The sequence below is a fragment of the Polyodon spathula genome, chromosome 3 (genome assembly GCF_017654505.1).
Source record: "Polyodon spathula isolate WHYD16114869_AA chromosome 3, ASM1765450v1, whole genome shotgun sequence".
NCBI lineage: Eukaryota > Metazoa > Chordata > Actinopteri > Acipenseriformes > Polyodontidae > Polyodon > Polyodon spathula.
The window spans coordinates 68,134,927-68,156,625 of record NC_054536.1 but is presented as its reverse complement, the minus strand read 5'-3'; the positions used below and the strand labels follow the sequence as shown (position 1 = coordinate 68,156,625).

The 21,699-nt window shown below is 37.3% G+C and overlaps 1 protein-coding gene across 1 annotated transcript in view; it reads right to left on the bottom strand.

The window, feature by feature from the left end:
• Nucleotides 1–296: 296 nt before the first annotated feature.
• Nucleotides 297–21,699, bottom strand: part of LOC121313350 (doublecortin domain-containing protein 2-like) — a 56,269-nt gene continuing 34,866 nt past the window's right edge. Inside the window, exons 8-10 of the mRNA XM_041245771.1 lie at nucleotides 13,063–13,163; nucleotides 3,525–3,803; nucleotides 297–2,717 (exon numbers count right to left, since the gene is read on the bottom strand). Coding sequence (XP_041101705.1) covers nucleotides 2,607–2,717; nucleotides 3,525–3,803; nucleotides 13,063–13,163 — 491 coding nt within the window. The 3' untranslated portion in view covers nucleotides 297–2,606. The remainder of the gene's footprint in view (nucleotides 2,718–3,524; nucleotides 3,804–13,062; nucleotides 13,164–21,699) is intronic.

Below are 21,699 nucleotides of genomic sequence, written 5' to 3'. Positions count from 1 at the left end.
TCATGCAAATAGCAATTAATTAATTATACTACCTTCTCTACTCCTCTTAGTTAAAAAGCATGAAAAACACCCAAAGTATTAACCTGCACAATTACAGTCCTGTTTTTGTGCTACCACAGGAGTCAAAATAATTGGTCCATTTGAGTTCTAAATGATTTGTAACAGCAACATTCAAATATACTTTGACAACACCATTTTTAAGTAGAGAAAATTACATGGGTGCCATTTTATATGCAATATAACCCTTATATATATATATATATATAATCATAGCAAAGCGTAATAAACAGGGGTCGGCAACTTGTCCATATACAGACACGAATATCCGTGGCAAGAGATATCATTGTCCATGGCAGTGAATACGTCTAACACACACGTGTGTAATTGTAAAAAACTTCCGTTTTGTTTGTCCATGGAAAATACGTTGTTGTTTTTTTTTTTTTTTTTTTTTTTTTAATGTCCATCACCACTCGATATGGTGCCAACCCCTGGAAATAAAGCATAGTGAAAGCATGGTAAAGTATAGCAAAGCAATTTGAAAAACAGTGAGGTCTGGTAAACTGTATTAACTAACATGGTAAACCAGGATAAATTATGGTTAATACATGGTATTACCATGGGAAAAACATGGGAAAAGTGCAAAAATACCATGGTAAACTCGTATTAGGGAAAACATAACTGGTACAAGTGTGGAAAGATCAAAGACTTTTATTAATGACATTATTTTGCTTATTAATGACTGGGTTAATGGAGAATCTAGTTTTTTTCCACTTTAAACCATATAGTTAATACAATATGGGTTATTGCTTTTCATTTTAACTATTTTCGAGAGCACACAGGTAATAAATAAGATCTGAATTACATTTATTTTCACATTTATTTGTATGAATATTGTTAGTAAATAAAGAACTTGTTACATTTATTTTCATTATACCCACAAAAGAAGGAACACATACATCTGAAACCTTTATAATGTATACTATCAAACAATAGCACATACCAATAAATGATTATTAACTATTGGTATGTTAAAAGAAAGTAAATGCAAAATCTGTGTTACACATGTGTAGAATAGTGACTTTGAGCTAAAGAGGTTGCCAGATAATTAGCTGCATATTTATTTTTTCCATTTCAAACAGCAGAGGTAGATTTGATGAAATTCAACATTGTGTACTTGTACAGTTTCATAACCAAAAAGTTCAAAAGAAAAAAAGATTAAAACCATGCTATTCTTGCAAAGCTCTCTAAGTCCATCAGTGTTGTGTATATCAAGAGATTTCATTCTGTCATGAAATACTGTAAAAGAAAATACTATATAAGAAAAATGCTTGTTTTGTTGTCATCTAAAACTCCAATATTTTATATTATCTTAATAAAGAATGATCCAAGCCATCTGTTATATTTATACAATGCTTCCTTGTTATTTCACAAATCGATAATCCAATTCATTAAATTAATTTGGCATTTTCAAAATTCCGTGATTTTCTGATGTGCAAGTCAGATAGCAAAGTAATAATAATTTAAAAAATGCAAGAACAAGTACAAATAAGTAAGGCAACTTGTGTATTTCAACACAATACATTTTGAACACAATCACAAGGCATTTTATTAGATAGTTTAAACAGGGAATCGGAGGCCAGTATATCTAACATTTATTTTACTCAAGGTTATCATATGCTCATACATTATAGTACTGCCTATACACATAGACATAGATAGATATAGATATAGATATAGGCTAGACTATAAATTGGAAATACATGTAATTTAACAGTCCATTAGATATTCAAATTGCATCCCTATTCTGTAATATATACAGGTTGGATAACCTGCCACAATGGGTAAGACAGCAGCCCTGACAGACTCTACTAGATGGCTAATTAACTTTGAAGTTGATTTGGCCCAGCCTTTGTTTATGGGTGCATGATGTGCTCCCATTGAAAAGTTATGCAAAGTTTAAGTTTTGCACAAGAAACATTTATGTATAGATAAGACAAACATTTAAAAAAAACCTGATCCCACCGATCCTTATTTGTAAATCTAGTATGTATACCCAGTTTGTATTCTGTACTGAAGGTATTATAACCTCCTTACAGGACTATCTGTGGTCACTGGCCAACAATCTCCAAATATAACAGTTTAATAGCAATTGTTCTTTCAGGAGCCTGAAGCCTAATAGAAGGTTAAACCATAATGTTTTATAACAGTCATCGTTTAGTTCAAATGACACTATGTTAAATGAGATCCTAGGGAGGTTAAATTACCATATACACAATAATGCTGCTACTGTATGGCATTGCCATGTCTACATACTTAATTAAAAAGCCTCCATATCACTCCCTGGTGTCTCTGACAGACATTAGCTAAGGCTCTATCACGTTCATTAGACAAATACATTAACGTACTGCACTCGTTAGACACAGATATCCACCCTACAACATCCTATACTTAGCTTATGTTAATAGCATATCTCCCTGTGATCCCCATGATGATTATCTTGCACAAGATAGTAGAGTTCTAGGTAGTTTATAGGTTTTGCAGTTCAGGCATGTTCAGTCCAATGATATATTTCTGTTGTGCTGTAATATAGCTGATTGATGGGCTCACTAAGCCACAAGAGCATATTCATCAGTTTTGTCTGCACTTTCACTCCTCCGTGGGCTTGTCATTTGGCTTTCTGGACTGGATGGAGTTTCTATTCCTAAAGGACTGGAAGACTGAAAGAAGAGAAATAAATGTGCATTCACAGTTTTAATCTGATTATTTTTAAATGGTAAAACAACGCAGAAGCAATTCTGGATTTATATATTGTAATCCAGGTAATACAGTGATCTTCTGGAATGAAGACAAAGGAAGCTAGCACTCTACAGTGCTCTGCGAATTTAGCTGTAGTTCTTAAAGCATTTTGAAAGTATTAACTTTTTTTTAAAGAATGTTTTCCCTATAAAAAAGGCACTACATTTTACAGCTCACATATAAAAAGGTAATTGTAAATACGTTTAAAAAATATAAAAAAGTTGACTAACTTTAGTAATGTTAAACAGAATGATTAATATATAGTTTAATAGTGGCTGCTGTTTAAATCATTAAAAATACCTCCTTAACATTTAAATAATCTTACCACTTATTGTTGCTGCATCGTGTGTACTACACATAGTTAATGTCTTTTTTAAGTACAGTTGCAATTGTTTTGAAATTTGTATTTACATCAACTGGAGAATGCCCTTAATGTTATTTCACTGACCCCACTATTGGAGAACATCTTATTGTATCTTATTGCTGTTTTCTCTTTTTCATTAATAGTCAGTCATTGTAAGGGACTGTTACAACATTGAAATATGAGGGATTAGGCCATTTAAAAGACAAAGCTGTTCTCTAAAACATATATTATGATTATCTGTGAGTGTATACATAATAGTTATAAGAAATAAAATTACTTTTGAATCAGTACGTCTTAAACACAGAGCATTGTGAGGCATGAGGTCACAAGTGCTGTTTACCTTCTGGAATACGTTTTTTCTCACCTTTCTGCTTTCCTCCTCCTCGAGCTCTGACATCTCTTGAGAGGGCTCCTCTGGTGTATCCTGAGGGGGCTCCTCTGATGCCCTGTTGATGCCCTCTTCGTTATTATTAATAAGGTTTTCTTCATGGTCACTCCAGCTGGCAACAGTATCCTCTTCGGTACTTCCATCTACCTCTTGGCCACCATGAACTTGACTTTCCCATTTGTTTTCTTCAAGTAGGTCCTCATCCTTCAAAGTTTCTTCTACATATTCTTCTTCATCTACTGTTTCTGCCCGTCTCTGCAAAGAAACAATTATTTGTAAAGGGAACGGTTTATTAAAGCACGGAAATGGATTAGATATATTTGATTTGATTTGTGATTTATTTATCAAAATGTTCTGTCTTCTGGTACATTAAAGTATCTAGGCCATATATACAATAGAACATAAACTATGATCTAAATCATTTAGACCACACGGCTGGCCTTTGTCTTCCAGAGGCCAGTAGCTCCCTGACATCCGCTCTGGAGTTTCTGGGTGTAAAAGAGGAAGCTGGCTTGGTTGTAGGATCGGTGGATGACCACTGAACCTTCAGTTCTCATGAGCTGTGTGGGGAATTCCTGTGGTGAGGGGAAACAATTACTGGGCATTCTAAATTGGGGATAAAATAAGTGGGCACTTTTAAAGAATAGTACCTGCACATGTACAACTTAATGTCAACTTGGCATAACCGTGAATTAACCAACATTAGTTTTTTTTTTTTAAATCCTGAAATATTGTTCATATTGTTGAGAGATACGCTGTAAGGTCATGTCCATGCATTATATAATTTACCTCAAATATTATGCGAATGTCACGTGTACGTCAAGCAATATGAATGCTGCTTTGCTTACTGTGTTCTAAAGTGGTGCTGTCATATAATTATCAAGTAATTATTATCGACCAAGGGTTTATATCCCACAGCACACAAGCATGAGTGCTTCATCATTGTGGATAGCGGGAAAAGGCCACGTGGTGTTCTCAAGAGAACCTAAATGTGCAGTAATCATAATTTAAGCAAATGTAACAAGCAGAGACTGCAGCAACCTGCGAACCCTGCAGCAGTCAGATAAGATTATTTGAGCCATCCCATTACCTCATTTGTCCGGCCAGAATCAACAGTGTCCAAAGCAGTTGTGCGTCACACAACTCAAGGCCAATCACCGTTCAGAACTAAACTAAACTATACTATATTGAAGCCATAATTATAAGCACTTAATGATATGTACAACTCTTTTGAAGCTGAGAAAAGTACATTTGAAGATCTTGAAATATTGTAACGGAGTTAACAGGTTCTTGGTCTGACATAGGTACAATACGAGTCTGGAGGGTTTGAAACTTCATTACTTTTACACATGAACTAACAAAGGACGTGCACAATCTATAGTTTTTAGCTTTTTAGTTAATAGTATTTTTATTAACGACTGGAAATATATCCCTGAATAAGATTTTAGTTTGAAACGTACACAATTAACCGCTAGCCCCCTCCCCCCCACAACAGAAATGCCAAAATACAGAACCTTTTACTTTATCTTTACAAGAAAGAAGAGCTGCAATGTTGCCATAACCCACTATTTTCTTTAATGACGTTTCAACCCGTGTCAACTGATCTGAGAGCTATGAGGAAAAAAATACCGTGAGTGACCTGAATCTCCCTGTGAAACAAAACCCACGTTGATTGAAATGCACCGTGTGTATAACGCCTGTCAACTAGGCTACGAAATAGTTTTAAAATTATTTAATAAAACACAGAAGTTCCCAAATGGTTCAGCTTGTATTGGCACATTATAATAATGTAAAATGTATTTTACTAAAGCATATTGTTCAACAAAGTCTTGCACATCTGACGGTTGTAAAGTTACAAAAGATATATATTTTTTGCACCTTTTTTTTTTTTTTAATCTCAGTGTGGTCTCTAGAACACGTTTCACAAAGCAACAAATCACAAAAGTCTACAACAGTTTGCTGTTTCTATAAATTACAGGTTTACTGCATAACTTTATTCCAAGAAAAGTGTGATGTGACTGCTGTTGCATACGGCATGATGCGTTTAGTGTGTGCGCCACCAGTAATTTAGCGAGTTGGGAGCTGCGACAGAGTTCATCAAACGTGTTCTTGTTCTTGAATACCTGTTGTTAAATACAACAGTTACGTTCTATACTGGATTAGTGTATTTTACTTAAAGAAGAACTGCACAAATTGGAGCGATGTATTAAAATGGATGTGTGTTTGCATGGATGTAGGGTTCGGATTCGGTTCACCGATCCCTAAGTATTCAGCCGAATCCAAACCCTGCTCAAAAAGTAGGTATTCGGGCCGAAACCGAATCCTGGATTCAGTGCATCCCTACGATTAATAGTAGCCTACTCACTTTAAGAAAAGTCTCCAGTAAAACTGTGCCGTGTCTTGGTTTTCTTCGGTGTAATGTAAAAAGAAGGAAAGGCTATTGATTAGCCTATCAGACAGCTAACCCTTAGATGTTGCATTTTTTTTAAATAAATTTCGGTAACGCTTTATATTGCGTGACATAAATTAATCTTAAATAGATATACAAATATATTATATTAATGTTAAATTAGTATTTAATAAATATGAAATAGCTGGCTTCTTGCTAAATGTTAACCAAATGTCAATTGCAAATTGCATATCAAGTCCATTTTTATTATGTTTTCTTACCTTTGAAAATATGTAACAATTCCCCATTGTTTACATGTCCTTATTGAAAATACAGTTAATCTGACTTAAATATTAATGGAAAGTAACAAGGAATAATTTAACATAAATTTAATATGCAATTGCATTTCTATTAAATATTAAATTTAACATGAATTTAATATGCAATTCCATATCTATTTAATATTAATTTTAACGAAAATGTAATATGCAATTGCATACCTATTTATTATTAATTTATGCCATGCAATACAAACCGTTACCTAAATTTCTTGTGATCGAGTACACTCACATGAGGAAATACACGTCCACTTTGTCAGTATGAAAGTGTGAACGTTACATTGGTAAGCAGAAATCAATAGCAGAAATGAAGAGTCTGAATCGGATTCTTCCTGAAGCAGATTTTTATTTGGCGGTTTGTCTAGATATGCCAGCAGAGCTCCTTGTTGCTGCTTGACTTGAATTTCTTTATATTTTTTTATTTTCCTCATACTTACAAGGGGCCGACATAATACTTGCGAGACTGTTTCGACTCTGAAGACATCATACAATCTGTGACGTGCGCGTGGCCCCCTTAGCTGTGGGGCCCTAGACCACCGCCTTGCCCTAAGGCAGGCCCTGTGTGTATGACTGTAAGAAAAGATCACAGTGTGCAATGGCCAGTGACTATTATCAAAAAAGCTAAACTGTACAGTATATAAAGGGTCTGCCGCCTAAACAGGACAATGCTAAGCATCAAAATTGGCTTTTCAATGACCATCACTTAAAACTATTAATAGTCCACATAATGTAGTTAATTATTTTCCTCGGCATAGGTTGGCATTTTAATGCTTTAATGGTGCTAAGTGCAAATTAGGCATCAGAGATAGGAATACTGTCCATTTTAAAAATATGTCGCTTATCTTTGGGATTTGGACCCTTGATTACTGTGAATTATAATCTCCAACATTAATGGCACCCCTGTTTAGCTTTTCCCAGGAATAACATACAGTAGTTTAAAAATGAGCTGGTTTTTCACTGAGTTACAGCTGTACATGGCTGAAAATAACCAGCCCATCCATCTGCCCAGGTCACAAAACTTCCTGCAGGGGCAAGGCATAACTACATGTTGCTTGTTTCACATCAAGGCCCATAGGGATAATGCTACTCTCATATGATTGCTCTTTCCCTCTTTTTTGAAAGTCAGACATTTCATCTATTCTGGGAGCCACTCATTATGTTGAGAGACAGGGTAATTTAATTTGAACACTTGATCTTTGGCCATTACTGTATAAAAAGACTAAAGATAGTGTAACGTTTCTTCAACATTTTTGGAGTGAAATAAGACGGGGAGACCAGATGGGATCCAAAAATCTGACCAGTTTATTTTTATTGATCAACTAGTGGAACAGCAAATCCTTGTTTGGGCCAGGGTGAACGCCACAATAATAAACTCCTATTATTGTCTTCTCAATTGTCTTTTCACTCTCTGCTATCTTCTTTTCTCTCAAACACTCTCACACTACCTCTTTTCCACAGACACACTCTCTGGTTCTTACTGCTTCACAGTTAAGGCATTTTCTTTCAGCCTCTCTCTGTTCCTCACAGTCTCACAGCAACCAAAACAAATCTGCGTGCGTTGGCTTGCTCTCCCTCTTTATAACCTCAGGAGGCCCCGCCCATCACCTGGATCAACCAGTCCTATCCATTCCCCATGACCCAAAGTACCAAAGAATGATTCCAACTGGTGTATCCCTCGGCAGCAGGCAACAATCTCCTTCACACACACACACACACACACACACACACACACAAGGATGCCCACAGTCCCTATCTACCTACAGCATGCCCCGTATCCTTACAATACATGTAACACTTGATGAGACATGACAAAACAAAGAAGGGTCCAGCAGCTCCAGCAGGATGCCATGATTACTCCTCCACAGGACATCCGGGATATTTACATCCTCTAATATTTTTGAATTGTCAAAGACGCAAGCTTGATCCAATTATTCTGAGTTATGAGCAGAAGCTTTTATTATTATTATTATTATTATTATTATTATTATTATTATTGCATTCTTATCTTTATTTGAGTGAGTCTTCCACCCTTAAGGTCTCAGCATATATTGCTTTTGTCCGATATCCACAGTATTGGTGATTTCTTGTTTCTTTGAACATATATTTATTCCGGGCTACAAGAGCACAACACAAACAAAGCAGTACGGAACTGTAAAAAGCTGACAGTTTTTTCTTTTTTTATATTAGAAAACAGAAGAGTAGGGGGATTTTAGGAATGTACCATCTACATATATTTACCATAAACAAATGTACTATATATAGTGCATAGATATACACTTGTACTGTATACATTTCCATAAATTAGGGTTTGTAAACTTTGGAACCTATTATGGCCTCAGCAGCGAGCAGCCATGGGCTGCTCCCAAAAATCGCCTCTGGCAGCAGACGCAGCTGGCTGTGCTGGTCTTTGAGGCTGCTGGGCCCTAGGGAGCCAGTTTGCCGCTGGTTTACGTACTGAAGGTGGTCGCTTGGAAAGCAGGCGAACCAGCTCCTTAGTGGATTCTCACGTGTGAGAGCACTGCAGCATCTCATTCACAGCGGAATCGAACACATGCCCTGAAGTGATCTGAGCAACCAACAGTGGTGCAAAAGCAGGCACAGCTTGTCCAGTTGTTGTGGTGGAGGGCCTGTGGCTTGTGGAAACGGGGCGCAGCAACTGCAACTGGTAGGCTACCAGGATACTGTTGTAGTTCCTGAACCTTGAGGCAAACTCCCCAGTTGAGTAGGCCGCCTTCTTGAGAATCACCTCAGAAACCCTGCATTGCTTGTTAAGACAGGCAGCGTCCTTAGACAGCAGAGCCAAATTAGGCACCTGGACCAGGGCAGCAACGGATGCCTCAACTGTCAGAAAAGGGTCAGGCCCAGCTTTTCCACATCATGCACCCTGTATAGGGTGTCCATCGAACGGATGTCACTGTGGGAGGCAATGTACAGTAAAAGCCACTGGCAAAACCACTCAGTCAGTATGAACACGAGACTGAGGGAACCCTGCTTGTCAGAATAAACTAACAGCCTTCGCAATGGTGATATGAATAGCTGCGCACCAAAGCAGCGGCATCAACATTCTGTGGTTGCAGTACAACCAACAAAAAAGCCACAGTTAGTATCTCGGTCCTGCGCAGCACTGCTGAGTCCAGCAGCAGCTCTCATCTGTACGTGTGTCAGGCACCACGTTGCAGACAGGCCTGCACATGATGTGTAAAACAGAAATAAAACAATGAGAAAAATATTTTCTCAGTTTCAAAATACAGTAATTTAAACAATTAGAATATATAAAAATATATATAACTGTCATGTATTGGCAAAGTAACAAAAAAAAAAAAACAAGTAATCCCTACTGAAAACAACTTGGAGGCAGTAAGAATACTGTCAAAAGAGGAGCAGCACTGTTTCTCTGTACAGAACAAAAGCTACCAATTCAAAACCCTACCCTAAAGAATATCCAAAGCCTCCAGGGTGTTCACAAAGGTAATGGCAGTGGTAGCAGCAGTTCTAAGATAAAGGGATCCACTCCTTTCCACATATAGATGACTTGCTACAAAAGGGAAGTACAGAACAACAGGCAGCAGAATACCTGGGGCTCCTGATAAGCATAGAACAATCTAATCGAGTGTCTCCACAAGCAGCAAGTACTGCATTTACAATTGATAGGTCAATAACTGGATTTATTTAATGAGGCCGGCTCCATGGATTTGTTTTAAATAATTTTAACTAAAGACAATGTTGCTCAATCAGAACCTGCATCAGCACACTGTTCAAGAACACTACTATTAGTATTAATAGCTGCTACTGGGGGGGGGGGGGCTTTTCTCAATACTTTTTCCATATTGTTAACAAGACTCTCAATAGCTGTCCTTGAAGGAGGCAAAAACTCTAATGCTCTTTCACTAAATGTTCAGCCTTAAATGTTCAGTCCTTTCTTCGTGCACCAGAAGAAGCATTTTCAAAATCCAAGATCCATCCAATGCAAAGAATGAGGGACCCTACCTCTGCTGATACTTCTTCACTGAGCTTCTGTTCATTTTTTGTTTGATTGGCATTACAGTTTCCTTAAAGGATTTGAAATGGTTCACAGAGGTGACCTCATGAATATCATCAGCCTCTGCTAATTCAAGTCTATGGTGCAAACAGTGCCCCATGAACAGTTGTGGGTATTTTGAATATAATCATGTTACGACAACATAGTTCCCCCCTAGCATGACACTGGCCTCACAGATGAAATGAAATCCAGTTTTCTTGAAGATAACTGTCACTGAATCCAGCATTCTGCAAACATTCAGGAGTGCTGAGACAATACCCTCAGCTCTCTGATTCTCAACTGCAGCAAGGTCAAGGAACATAAATACAGGACTACCTCCTTTGCAATGTGATTCACAATACATGTCGCACTGTACAATGAATACAAAAATGTTCCCATGTTTACACCATTGATTTCCTCTAACCCAATCTGATTTTCATAGTCGATGGATGGGCGATTGTTCTTGGCAAGGTAAAATGCAATTCTAAATACAGCCTTGTTTGCTTGATCTGCAGCTCCTGAAATTGACCTTCCTCTGATCTTGGATTTGATGTGCTGTACCATGAGCTTTGGAATGCTTCTTAATTTTAATTCTGATGGATGCCAACTTAATATTTCTACTTTGCCAGATGCTTCAACACGGTAGTTGCTCCACTCATTAGCAAGAGATACGCATTGTTCTTTAAAAACTCCAGTTGTCTTGGCAGAACTGTAGTCCAAACAGCCTGTAAAACAAATCCCAATACAGCAATGTTATCACAACCATGTAGCTTATTAGTGAAAGTAATAATTTAGCATCCTTTACATTTTTTTTAATTAAATTAAAATGTTTATATTCTTGCCTTCTATTTAGTATAATAATATTTTTAGAACATGTTAGGTTTATTTCATTTACTCAATTCTATCTTGTGAATTCACAATATATATAACCCCTGGAAGTCCAGTATTTCCCAATAACGCCCACCCTGGACGGTCTTATTGCACTTAGAAAATGGGCAACTGTTATGAAAAAAAAACATAAAAATACAAAACCAAGTTTTGTGGTTTAAAACTTGAACATTAGGTAGCTCAAGGATATATGTCCAGGTGAAAAGACACTTATGCTGGTTTTATTTCCTGGTCATCTATTGAAAGCTAATGTACCCCTCTGCCAAGGTTAGTAGCCAATAAGATGCCAGGAAATAAAAAGTCAATTTTCTAATAATACATACTCACCAAGCTTTCTATCCTCGCAGTCCTCCCACTGTTTTTTCTTCCAAATATCCAGCCAAAAGTTGAGATCACAAGTCAATGTCCTTGTTTACTGAAGGTGTTCTGGGTCGTTTTCAAGAGCGTCAGTCGAGTCACAACTGCCAAAACTGTTTTCAGAATTTTCTATAGCTAGAAATTGTTCGGCTTCAGAACTCAAACTTGCTGAGGAAAGATATCATTTCTTTCTTGTTTGATTTCTGATGCTACATTTTGTACAAAATAAAAGTAAATTACGTAAAAAATAAATACAAATGTTGTACTCTTTTCATGGTCAGAAAATCAGATGCAGTAGCACTGGATGGCTCGTACAGATTTTTACAGGCCAGAACTTCTGTGACTGATCTGTTGCTGAGTGTAACCTGCCGGTAGATTATGTGCATGTTAGTTGTGGTGGTCATGCAAAATGCTGGGTTAAACATTAAGAAGAGATTCTACCCATAGCAGTGCTTTATATAATAACTTGAAATATGCAATTAATTTAACCCATGGTATAGCCAGGATTTGCTTATGACAGGGGAGTAGGAGTGAGTAAACTCTTTATTTATTAAATCTGAAGTGGGTAAACACCATAGCCTCTAAATGAGAAGTGGGTAAACCCAGTTTACCCGCACAGACACTCAAGTACATGAGTTTCTGAATCTGGGGGTACATGGAGGCATCTGTCAGTCTATATGTCAAACCTACATTTTTAAATGTGCACACGGTGGTTGTACTGTAGGTAATACACTTTTATGTTACTAACATTGCTAAATTTGGCAAATCTAAGTGTGCAGCGGCAGTCTGGCTCTGGAGATGCAATGTTAATCTTGAGAACATTCATCATCCATGTCACCGCCTAGCTTCCACAATTTTAATAACAGTCTAGGAGACAAGGTTTTCATTCACTCTCTTAAATCTGCAATTACTATGAACCTTTCTTACTGGGGGATGGGGATAAGCTTTGAAGGTACCAAGAACACAGACAGGTCAACAGGGTGTTTAATGTAGTAATCCTCTCATCTGACCAGTCGGAATTTTAAAAGACTAAACAGTCATAAAAGCATGAGTGTGATTCAACAATGAATTTTTTTCTCTCGTTTTAACCCACTTTTCAGCAGAGTATGAGCCTCAGAGGCACTGCTTGCTAGGTTCCAGAGGCTTGTAGTACTGTACTTACATGACCTGGCTGCACTCCACTCAGAGGTATGAGAAGACACAGCAAGTATAGATCCCCATGGCAGTATCTTACTAAATGACTGATTTACCAAGCCTCCGGATACTCTGCCCCTGATTTCTATCTAGACGATTTCTGCTGTAGGGTAAACTCACCTAAGGGGACTTATTAGCTATTTAGCTATTTAAAATGTAGTTACTACAATAGTTTAAAACTAGCATGAACACCACTGTCATTCAGTCCTAGGCCTCTTGAAGAAATTGTGATGAACAGTGTTGTATATATATTTTTTTTATGGACTGATGTCCACTTGTGAACTGAAAAGGGAGGATCCCAACCAATTCCTCACTTTAATGAATGCTGACCTGGTCAACTGGAAGCTCCACTTGCAGGTCTTCATCTTCTTGAACCTCCACGGCTCCTCTTGTCTCAAGTTTCTCCTTGTATGCCTTAAACACACCGTCTTCTGTAAGAAGGAATAGAAAGGGATGGAACATGTAGAAAGTAGTACAACAGTGACAGTATGTGGGGGAAAGGGAGAATTACAATATAATTTCCATAATGAACAATTATATCAAACCAAACCCTTCTGCTGAATCTATTATACACAGTATCTCAAGATGAACAGACAGTTATAGTAAAACAAATCCCATGTTATGCAAGTTGGCTTTAAGAATTTAGATTTGCTTGTTCTAAAACCCATAGCAAATGCCTTCTAGCTAGGGCTTAGCATCAGTTCTGCAACAGAGGATTCTACCACCCCCAGGCTTCTGGACCAAAATGAATGTTTTTCCAATCTCAAAACGAATGTTTTTCTTGTTAGCCAGCCCATGAAGAAAAAGACACCATGTCCCAAACAAGTTAAAATAAAATAAATAAAAACAGATAATCCATTTGTCAAAATAACAGGATTACCGTACTATCCTTTTTTTCCTACTTTTTATAGAACTTATTCTTGTTTCACACTACAAAACATGCATTTTATTCGCAAGAATGATCACACATTTAGAAATGTTTCAAACACAGACTCCCTTAATAAAAATTAAGATTTGTTTTCTGAATAACAAGTATGTTACCCAATGTAGCCTCAGGCACAAAAAAGATCAAAGGAAATAGATACTCAACTGGCACTGGCTTGTGTTATATTAGATGGTCTAAGGTGTTATAATATAGCTTAAGGAAACATTTTGCATCACTGTAAAATAATCAACAAAATCCATTAATCCATTTTTTTTTTTTTTCATGTCTAGGTCAACACCAATGTAAAATGTAATCCTAAATCCTAAGGTATTACAAATCTACAAATTACTGAAAAGTGAAAGATTTCTCCACAAAAATATTAAGAATCACACAACCATTTAATGTATTTTCTTGCCAACCACAGAAATCAAGGCTTTTCACAAGTGTCAGTATTTCAGTTTTATCATCAAAATCCTATTGTATGCTCTGATAAACAAGAAAATTACATGAATGTTGTAAATGCTTAATGTCTTCTAAACTCAAACAACTAGTAAATCAATATATTTTAAATAATTAAGCAAAGGAATTAATGTGTCTCACATAAGCACTCTTTCCTCCCTAAAAATCACTGCTGCCCAAATTATAACATTTTACCAAGGCATTTAATGCATTTCAAATGTGAAACTGATTGAAGATTAGCAGTGAAGATGAAAAATCATTGCAATAATGGCCTTCGCTGAATATTTTATGGAAATCGGTTGCATTTATTAACTGTAGTCCAAAGCACTGTGTGTAAGCAAGAAAGTTAATGTAACTATACACATTTTTAATGTGATTTACCACAAGGCAGCCTCATAAAAATGCTAAATCAAATGAAATACAAAATGTAAAAATCTTTAGCCCATTAAATCCAATAGATTACTGTGAGCATTGAAGGAGGCTGAGTGCTTTATGCCTGTCTCTCTGTAGCACAATTTTCAAAGAAATTGCACTGTATCATCACAGAATATTCACTTACATTGGAAAGTCACTATCTGTTCAACAGAAATTCATTATATGTGCCATGTTTGTTTCTTATCAAAAACGCAAGAACAAAAGCAGATATTAAAAATTATGTTTGTTGTGTCCAGTGGTTGCTTTGGTTTGGAGCATCAAGCTTTTAATCGTTTACTTTTACTTCAGAGCAAACTGACTTCCAAAATATATTCTTCCTGACCTCTGACTGTACCCATCGGTGCTCTTCTTTGAAAAGTGCTGAAATGCGATTCCACATGGCTTCCTCATTTTATAAAATCAGACAGCCCCCATATTATGGCAATAAATAAAACAGGAAATCAATGCATTATTTTGGTGGGTTTGGATGGAATGAGTAATACAAATTTAGTGAGAACTCTAAATGCAAACAACACAACAGCGTCTAGACAGACAGCACATTTCACTGCCTAGGTTCTGAAGTGTTCTGTGTGACCATGTCTTCTGCACTTTTAGGGTACAAACAGAAATACTCATATGGTATGTTCCCTGTACATCTTGCATCTTCACTCTAACCAGGCGGGGGTCTGTAAAGCAAATGTTGTGATCATACAGGGCTTGTCATACATATTCATAAACATGTCCCCACCCCTCTGAACCTGTGACGGAGCGCGCAGGTAGAACAGATAAACCAATCAAAATGCAGAACTTTGGGAGAGGTGAGGGAAGCAATGAAATATTTCTGATTGAACAGGCTGGATTAAAGCTGCCGATGTTGTGAACTCAGAAGATATTTTGACGGGAGCCCAATAACCGATGTGAAATGAAAACTGATTTATGACCAGGGACGAAATATGTTAAAAATAACAAAACAATTACAATTAGGTTGATAAGACATTGTAGGAATACCTACAAGAAAGCAGAACACTAGGGAAAGTAACGTGTTGTGTTTAAACCCTCAGCCTGTTCAGTAACACATTAATGTGGCTATTAAACTATGTAGGTTTCTATTGAATTCAGCAGATGAATTGAAAGAAGGGGGTTCATAGTGCCAACTGCCTAGACAATCAGGTTCATTTTACAATATCACATTTTATGCATACATCAACTTCAGAATGTTTACAGATACTGGCATAACACAATGATTTACTCACAGAGAGCAGCAGAGTGTGACAGAGACAGTATTTCTGCTGCATACAATATTCATAATATTAATGTGGTATTGTGTGACTCAGTTCAGTAACTCCTGGTATCAGTTTATTGACTTAATGTTATATAGCAAAATGTAAAAAATATATTTAAATAATGAAAATATCATATCTGCTCTTTATTGGCTATTGTATGAAAACACCAAAACAGCATTTCAAGATACGTAGTCTGAATAAACAGGGAGATTACGTAGACAACCTCTTAAACACTGTTTGCTGACCGTGTTTATTTCACGGTCATTAACAGTATAATGCTGACTGTAGGACAATGGAGTTTCAGAACATGACTGTACATCACAAACAATGACAGGTTAAACAATGGTCATTGTAATGGTTCATGGACTAACCATGATAAAGCCAATCCATTTGTCTTAGCTGCTATGGAATAAAACATTCAAACCAAATTGAAAGATGGGAACCTTCAAGAGGTGTTCTATGTCCCTTTTATAATGCTTTTTTTTTTTTTTTTTTTTTTTTTTAATTATCTTCTTGACGATGGAACCCTTCTCAAACACATGCAAAATAAATGTCACCTTCCATGTTTCATTAGATCGAGGACAAGTGACTACATAATCACACAGGGCACAAAATAACCGATGGCACCAGCAGCAATTGCTGCAGTGCCCAAGCCACTTGCCGCAATGCCTCTCAAATGTAAAAATAAATGACGGCATGACGTTGCCTGTATGCCTGCCTGTCATTGCCACTGGTGTCCGAAGTGTTCTAGGATTTACCTAATGTTCAGGTAAGAAATGGGTGCACAACAATTTGTCCCCAATAATAATAATAATAATAATAATAATAATAATAATAAATAATAATAATAACTGTGCACTTACATCAAGTACTGCAGAAATTGGTGGTGCCTTCATATGTTAAGAGCCACTTGCACAGTTTGCATTCCACTGTTTGGATCATTTAGGAATTTCACAAAAAAAAACAGCGGAGAGTTTCCAGGTCTACACACACATGAAGATCATTCAAATAATGTAGACCTATATTTAAATTTCCTTTTTTAAAAATTTACAGCTAAGTAAAAAAATAAAATGATATAACGTATATACCACATTACACATGATCATATATTCTATGATTATATATGGTATTAGGAAATGTGAGTCTATGCTCAAAATTGCAATACTTAAAAATGCAATGGTGCAACACACATTCTAACTCATTTCATGTCTTCAGTGTATATAAACTTCTAATTTATATAGACATTTCAATGACTGTTGCTGTTTTGTAATTCAGTGTTACTTCCCCCAAAACACCAACGCTAAAATTGAACACAAATTTCGTAGATAATTATTAGTTTTGCTCAAATCCTTATACAAAAAAAAAAAAAAAATAACCCACAAAAAAACGAGCAAGCAAATGAGCTGCCCGCATTATGAAACAAGTAGGAGGTAACATAATAGTGAACAAAATATAATCTTGACAAGTAGATCGACTTCTGTTTACATTTATTTTGTGTAATGCATTCTCACTACCTTACGTAGTTCTGCTTTTTAACTAGTAAAACGTGTGCTTTCACGAAAGGGGTTAGAATGTGTATTATGACTAAAAACAGCATAACTTTTATTTTCCTGAATCGAGTGTCCAGCAATGCACCACAACAAAACTGTAAATCCTTTGCAACTGTACATTTCAAGAGGTGTGAAACTACATAAGCTTCTAACATTATGTACATGCAGCTGTTCATCATTGTGATGCACAGCGCTCTCCATTGCCTGACGAAGTTTCTATTTTTTTATATCTAGTTTGTTTTTTTTTTTCCCCAAAGCTGCGTTGTTTGTACATGTTGTACAGATTACAGCGATTAGCAAACTACCGAACAACTCATCTGACCATTATCTTTATTACACTCCAGCCATGGGTAAATCTTCAGCCAGTTTGCCTGAAAATCTATCTTCTTTTTTAACTTTCCCTTCACTGACATTGCTTATTTGTGCTGTTGTATCACTAAGGGTGTATTTTTTTCACAGTGAGCATGGATTTCATGATTTCCATTAATTAGAACCAGTGCCATGTAATAATATCAAATTCTCAGTGAAGATCTCCATTTCTGAAAGAATACTATTTTTAGCATTTAAAAATGCATTGATTAAATGTTCGCTTCACCAGCAGAAAAGTTGTTATATGAAATCCAGTTGAACTTGCTTACACTAAATTATGAAACACATGGAACACAGGGTTTTAAAAAGCTTTAATTACAGGACACAGACAAGCGCTTGTTAACGGGTTGACCGAGTTCATTGAAAATACTTTATTTTTTCATTATGAAAGTTTGTTGTTTTTAAATTGGATATTTGTATACCAGTTTATTTTTACAATTAAAAAATGGCCTATATTTTATTTTTGTAACAATTAGTGTGTGAAGCACTGTGTCAAAGTGCCCCGCCCCTGGGCTATTTATTTGTGTTTATTTACAAGGAATTGCATTTTATTAATTCAAATGCAGTTGTACCGAGACTCCAATTGAATGATTGATTAGCAATCGAGTCTCGGTACAGCTGCATAAAAGCAGCATGTTTTCACTCACTCGAGGTTGTGTGTTCAGGGTGAAGGAGCGGGTGTGGAGAAGTAGAATTAAAAATGGTAAAGTGAATCAATTGCTACGTCGTGCTGGAGGACCAGCACGGTGCTTGTTTTTAGTGTTAGTCCCTGTGTGTCAGTGTGTTTCCTTTAGTGTTAGTACGTTTTGTTTGTCTGTTTAATTTGGCTTAGCGTGCCGTGTCCTGTGTTTTGTTTTGTTCAAACCTTTTATTTTCTGTTTGTTCATTTATTAAATGCTGAGTGCAAGCAAGCGCTCAACTTCACCAAAACTCCACATCTCCGTGTGTTGTCTCGCTTCTTCCTGGTCTGTGACATCACCATGCACCTGCCTTGCCTTTCATGATCTTAACTTCATGCCCTGATTACATCTGTAAGATCTCTGTAAAAATGTAATATAACAAACTCTGTTGTGAGAAATATAAACCTGCCAGACAAAGGCACAAGCTATAAAACATTCTAGGACTACCATATACGTCTGGTTGCATAGACTCTTGGGCTACCTTACCTAAGGTAACATTAAGTAGTCCAAAATTAGGGGTTTGTGAAATGTTATTGCTTTATAATATAGAGATACACAATGACATGAAGGGTTTAATTCTGTAATTCACAAGGATCTAATGGAGATTCATAAAGAAAACATGACATTATTCTGCCTTACAATACACTCCCTGCCATCTATTATTATTGTATTAGTTGGTGTAATATCTTGGCGAGAGCTGAGTCCAATATCAGCATGAAGTTTTAACACCTATTCTCATGTAATGGAAACCATGAAGAGCTGGATACATCCAGTGACTGCTGTGAATAGTCCAGCTGGCGACAAAGGAAAGACCTTGTGACAGCCTGGAGAGACAGCTGACAGAAGGAAATAGACCCCACTGGGACTGGCAGGGGTTGGCCACCCTAGCTGCCAGTATCCAGATCTGTGTTTTCAAATGGAACAGGATGCTGGAGACACCCGCCCAAGGCTTCTAAGAAATTAAATAGAAAAATACCCCTAGAGTCTGCGAGAGCGGAGGCGGAAGATGACTCAAGGTTTGACAACAGGGTTAATGACTTAGGAAAGGAAACGGATATGAGAACGGAGAGTACTCTGCAAAGAACTAGCTCAAGACCTGCAGTTAGCAAAGACATAGAGCTCCAGGTTTGTAGCTGTGGCTGCAGCAAAGTGACAACGGTTAGGGGTTTGAAGATTCATCAAGGGAGAATGTTGAGGGAGAAAGGACAAGGGCCTCACATTGATCAGTACTTTTTACAAAGTCAGTCAAGTCAGTCGAATGAAATCCTGTGACAGGAAGCATACCACAGTTTGCAGTATATCAGCACCCCTGTCATATATGACAGGAGGACTTGCAGAAACTAGTGATGAACCTAATGACCTCTGTGAACCTGGTCAGATGAACCAGCGTAAGAGAGAAAATAACCTTAACTGGCACAGCCTGGAGCTAAACGGCCAAGAGCTTCTGAGGAAACAGCATGGGACACAGTAAACATGGATCTCTGTTTTGCATTGGAAAGGTTAGGTGTAACAGTCGAAAAGAAATTTAGGGATACCATCTAAGCATATGGAAGCAAGAGGTTTGGAGTTGAAAAAAGAAAGGAGAAAGTACAAACTACTCCGTAATTGGTCAGGTTCGCCCTATTTCTCTGTTAAACATGGAAGGCAAGATTTTCTTCAGCATTGTCAGCTTACCTATTGAAGAACTGCTTCATTGACATTTCACTACAGAAAGCCGGTATTCCAGGTTTCTTACGATGCTTAGAGCACATCAGTGTGATCTGGCAACAAATTCAAAGAGCTAAAAACGGAGCTCCATGTGACATTCCTGGATTTAGCCAATGCGGCGCATAGTGAAGAACTTATCTGAAGTAGCAGAGAGGAGCAGCAACTGGCTCTGGTTGAAACGAAAAGATTCTGGTTGGGGACCTCAAGCAATTAGAAAAAAAAACATAGATGTAAAGGAAGGTAAGTAAGCTTGGCTTAGCTGAGTGGAGTTCGGAGGGGGTTGATGCTTGGATGCCAGAATCACTGTCAAATCCTCTTAAGATGTCGTGGGCTCGTCGACGAAATGCCAAAAATGGAAGGTGCCCACATGAAGATCCCACAGAAATACCCTACTTAGCTCAGTCCAGATGGTTGTCATGCTGATGAGCTAGGGAGGTCGTACTGTGGTTGATCCCTGGAGCATGCATTACAGCCATTTTGTGTGCTGATCTGCCAGGGAGACAAAATAGGCTGATCCTTGGATCCAGCATTACACTTCAGCCATCAACACCAGGCAAAAGGATACCTACATCATCAGATGGAAGGAAATGTAGATGGAGCACATTAGTTTACAGTAAAAGAAACTATATCTTAGTTGGTGCCTACCTTGGCGAGAGCCAAGTCCAATACTAGCATGAAGTTTTAACACCTACTATCATGTAATGGAAATCTCTATATATGCTTCTTAAAGGATGCAAGGGAGACAGTGCCTCCTCAAATATTTAAAGTGAAGGGCTCCTGAGTGGCGCATCCAGTAAAGGCGCTCTGCGTGAGTGCAGGATGCGCACTATAGCCTGGATGTTGCAAGTTCGAGTCTGGGCTATTCCACAGAGCCAACCGTGGACGGGCATTCCCAGGAGGCGGCGCGCAATTGGCTGAGCGTCGCCGGGGGGGCGGGGGGCTTAGATCGGCCAGGGTGTCCTCAGCTCACTGCACCGCACTGACCCATGTAGTCTGGCCGGGCCACTGCGGACTTGCTTGTTAGCTGCCCGGGAGTTGTGTTGTCCTCCAACGCTGTAGCTCCTGGGTGGTTGCATGGTGAACCGCATTGTGTAAAGAAAAAAAATAAATTAATTAAAGTAAAAAGAAATGAGAAAAAACACAAAGTGTTTTCTATAATTTCTAATTGCTCTAGTCAAAGATATCAAATAAAGATTAAGCTTTATAATAAAACAACAACAATGCTATGACATAATATCCATAAAATAAAAGATAACATGCAAAAACTAATTTCATCACTAAATTCGTATGAAACCCATTCGTTGCTAATTATTGACAATTATCATGATTGAAAACCAACATCTGATTATAATTATAGAATAAATACATGCATAATCATCAAGTGGTGAAAAATAAACTGGAAATTTGTGATTAAAAAAAGCAACAAAAATGGTTAAAACTAGAGTACAGCAACAATCTGAAAATGGCAGTGATACAACTGAATGAAAAAGGAGAAACTGCCAGAAAAATAGCAGAAAGACGTGGTTTACAGAAAAGCATTGTGGGCAATTATTGACAAACACAGGAGAACAGGAACTACT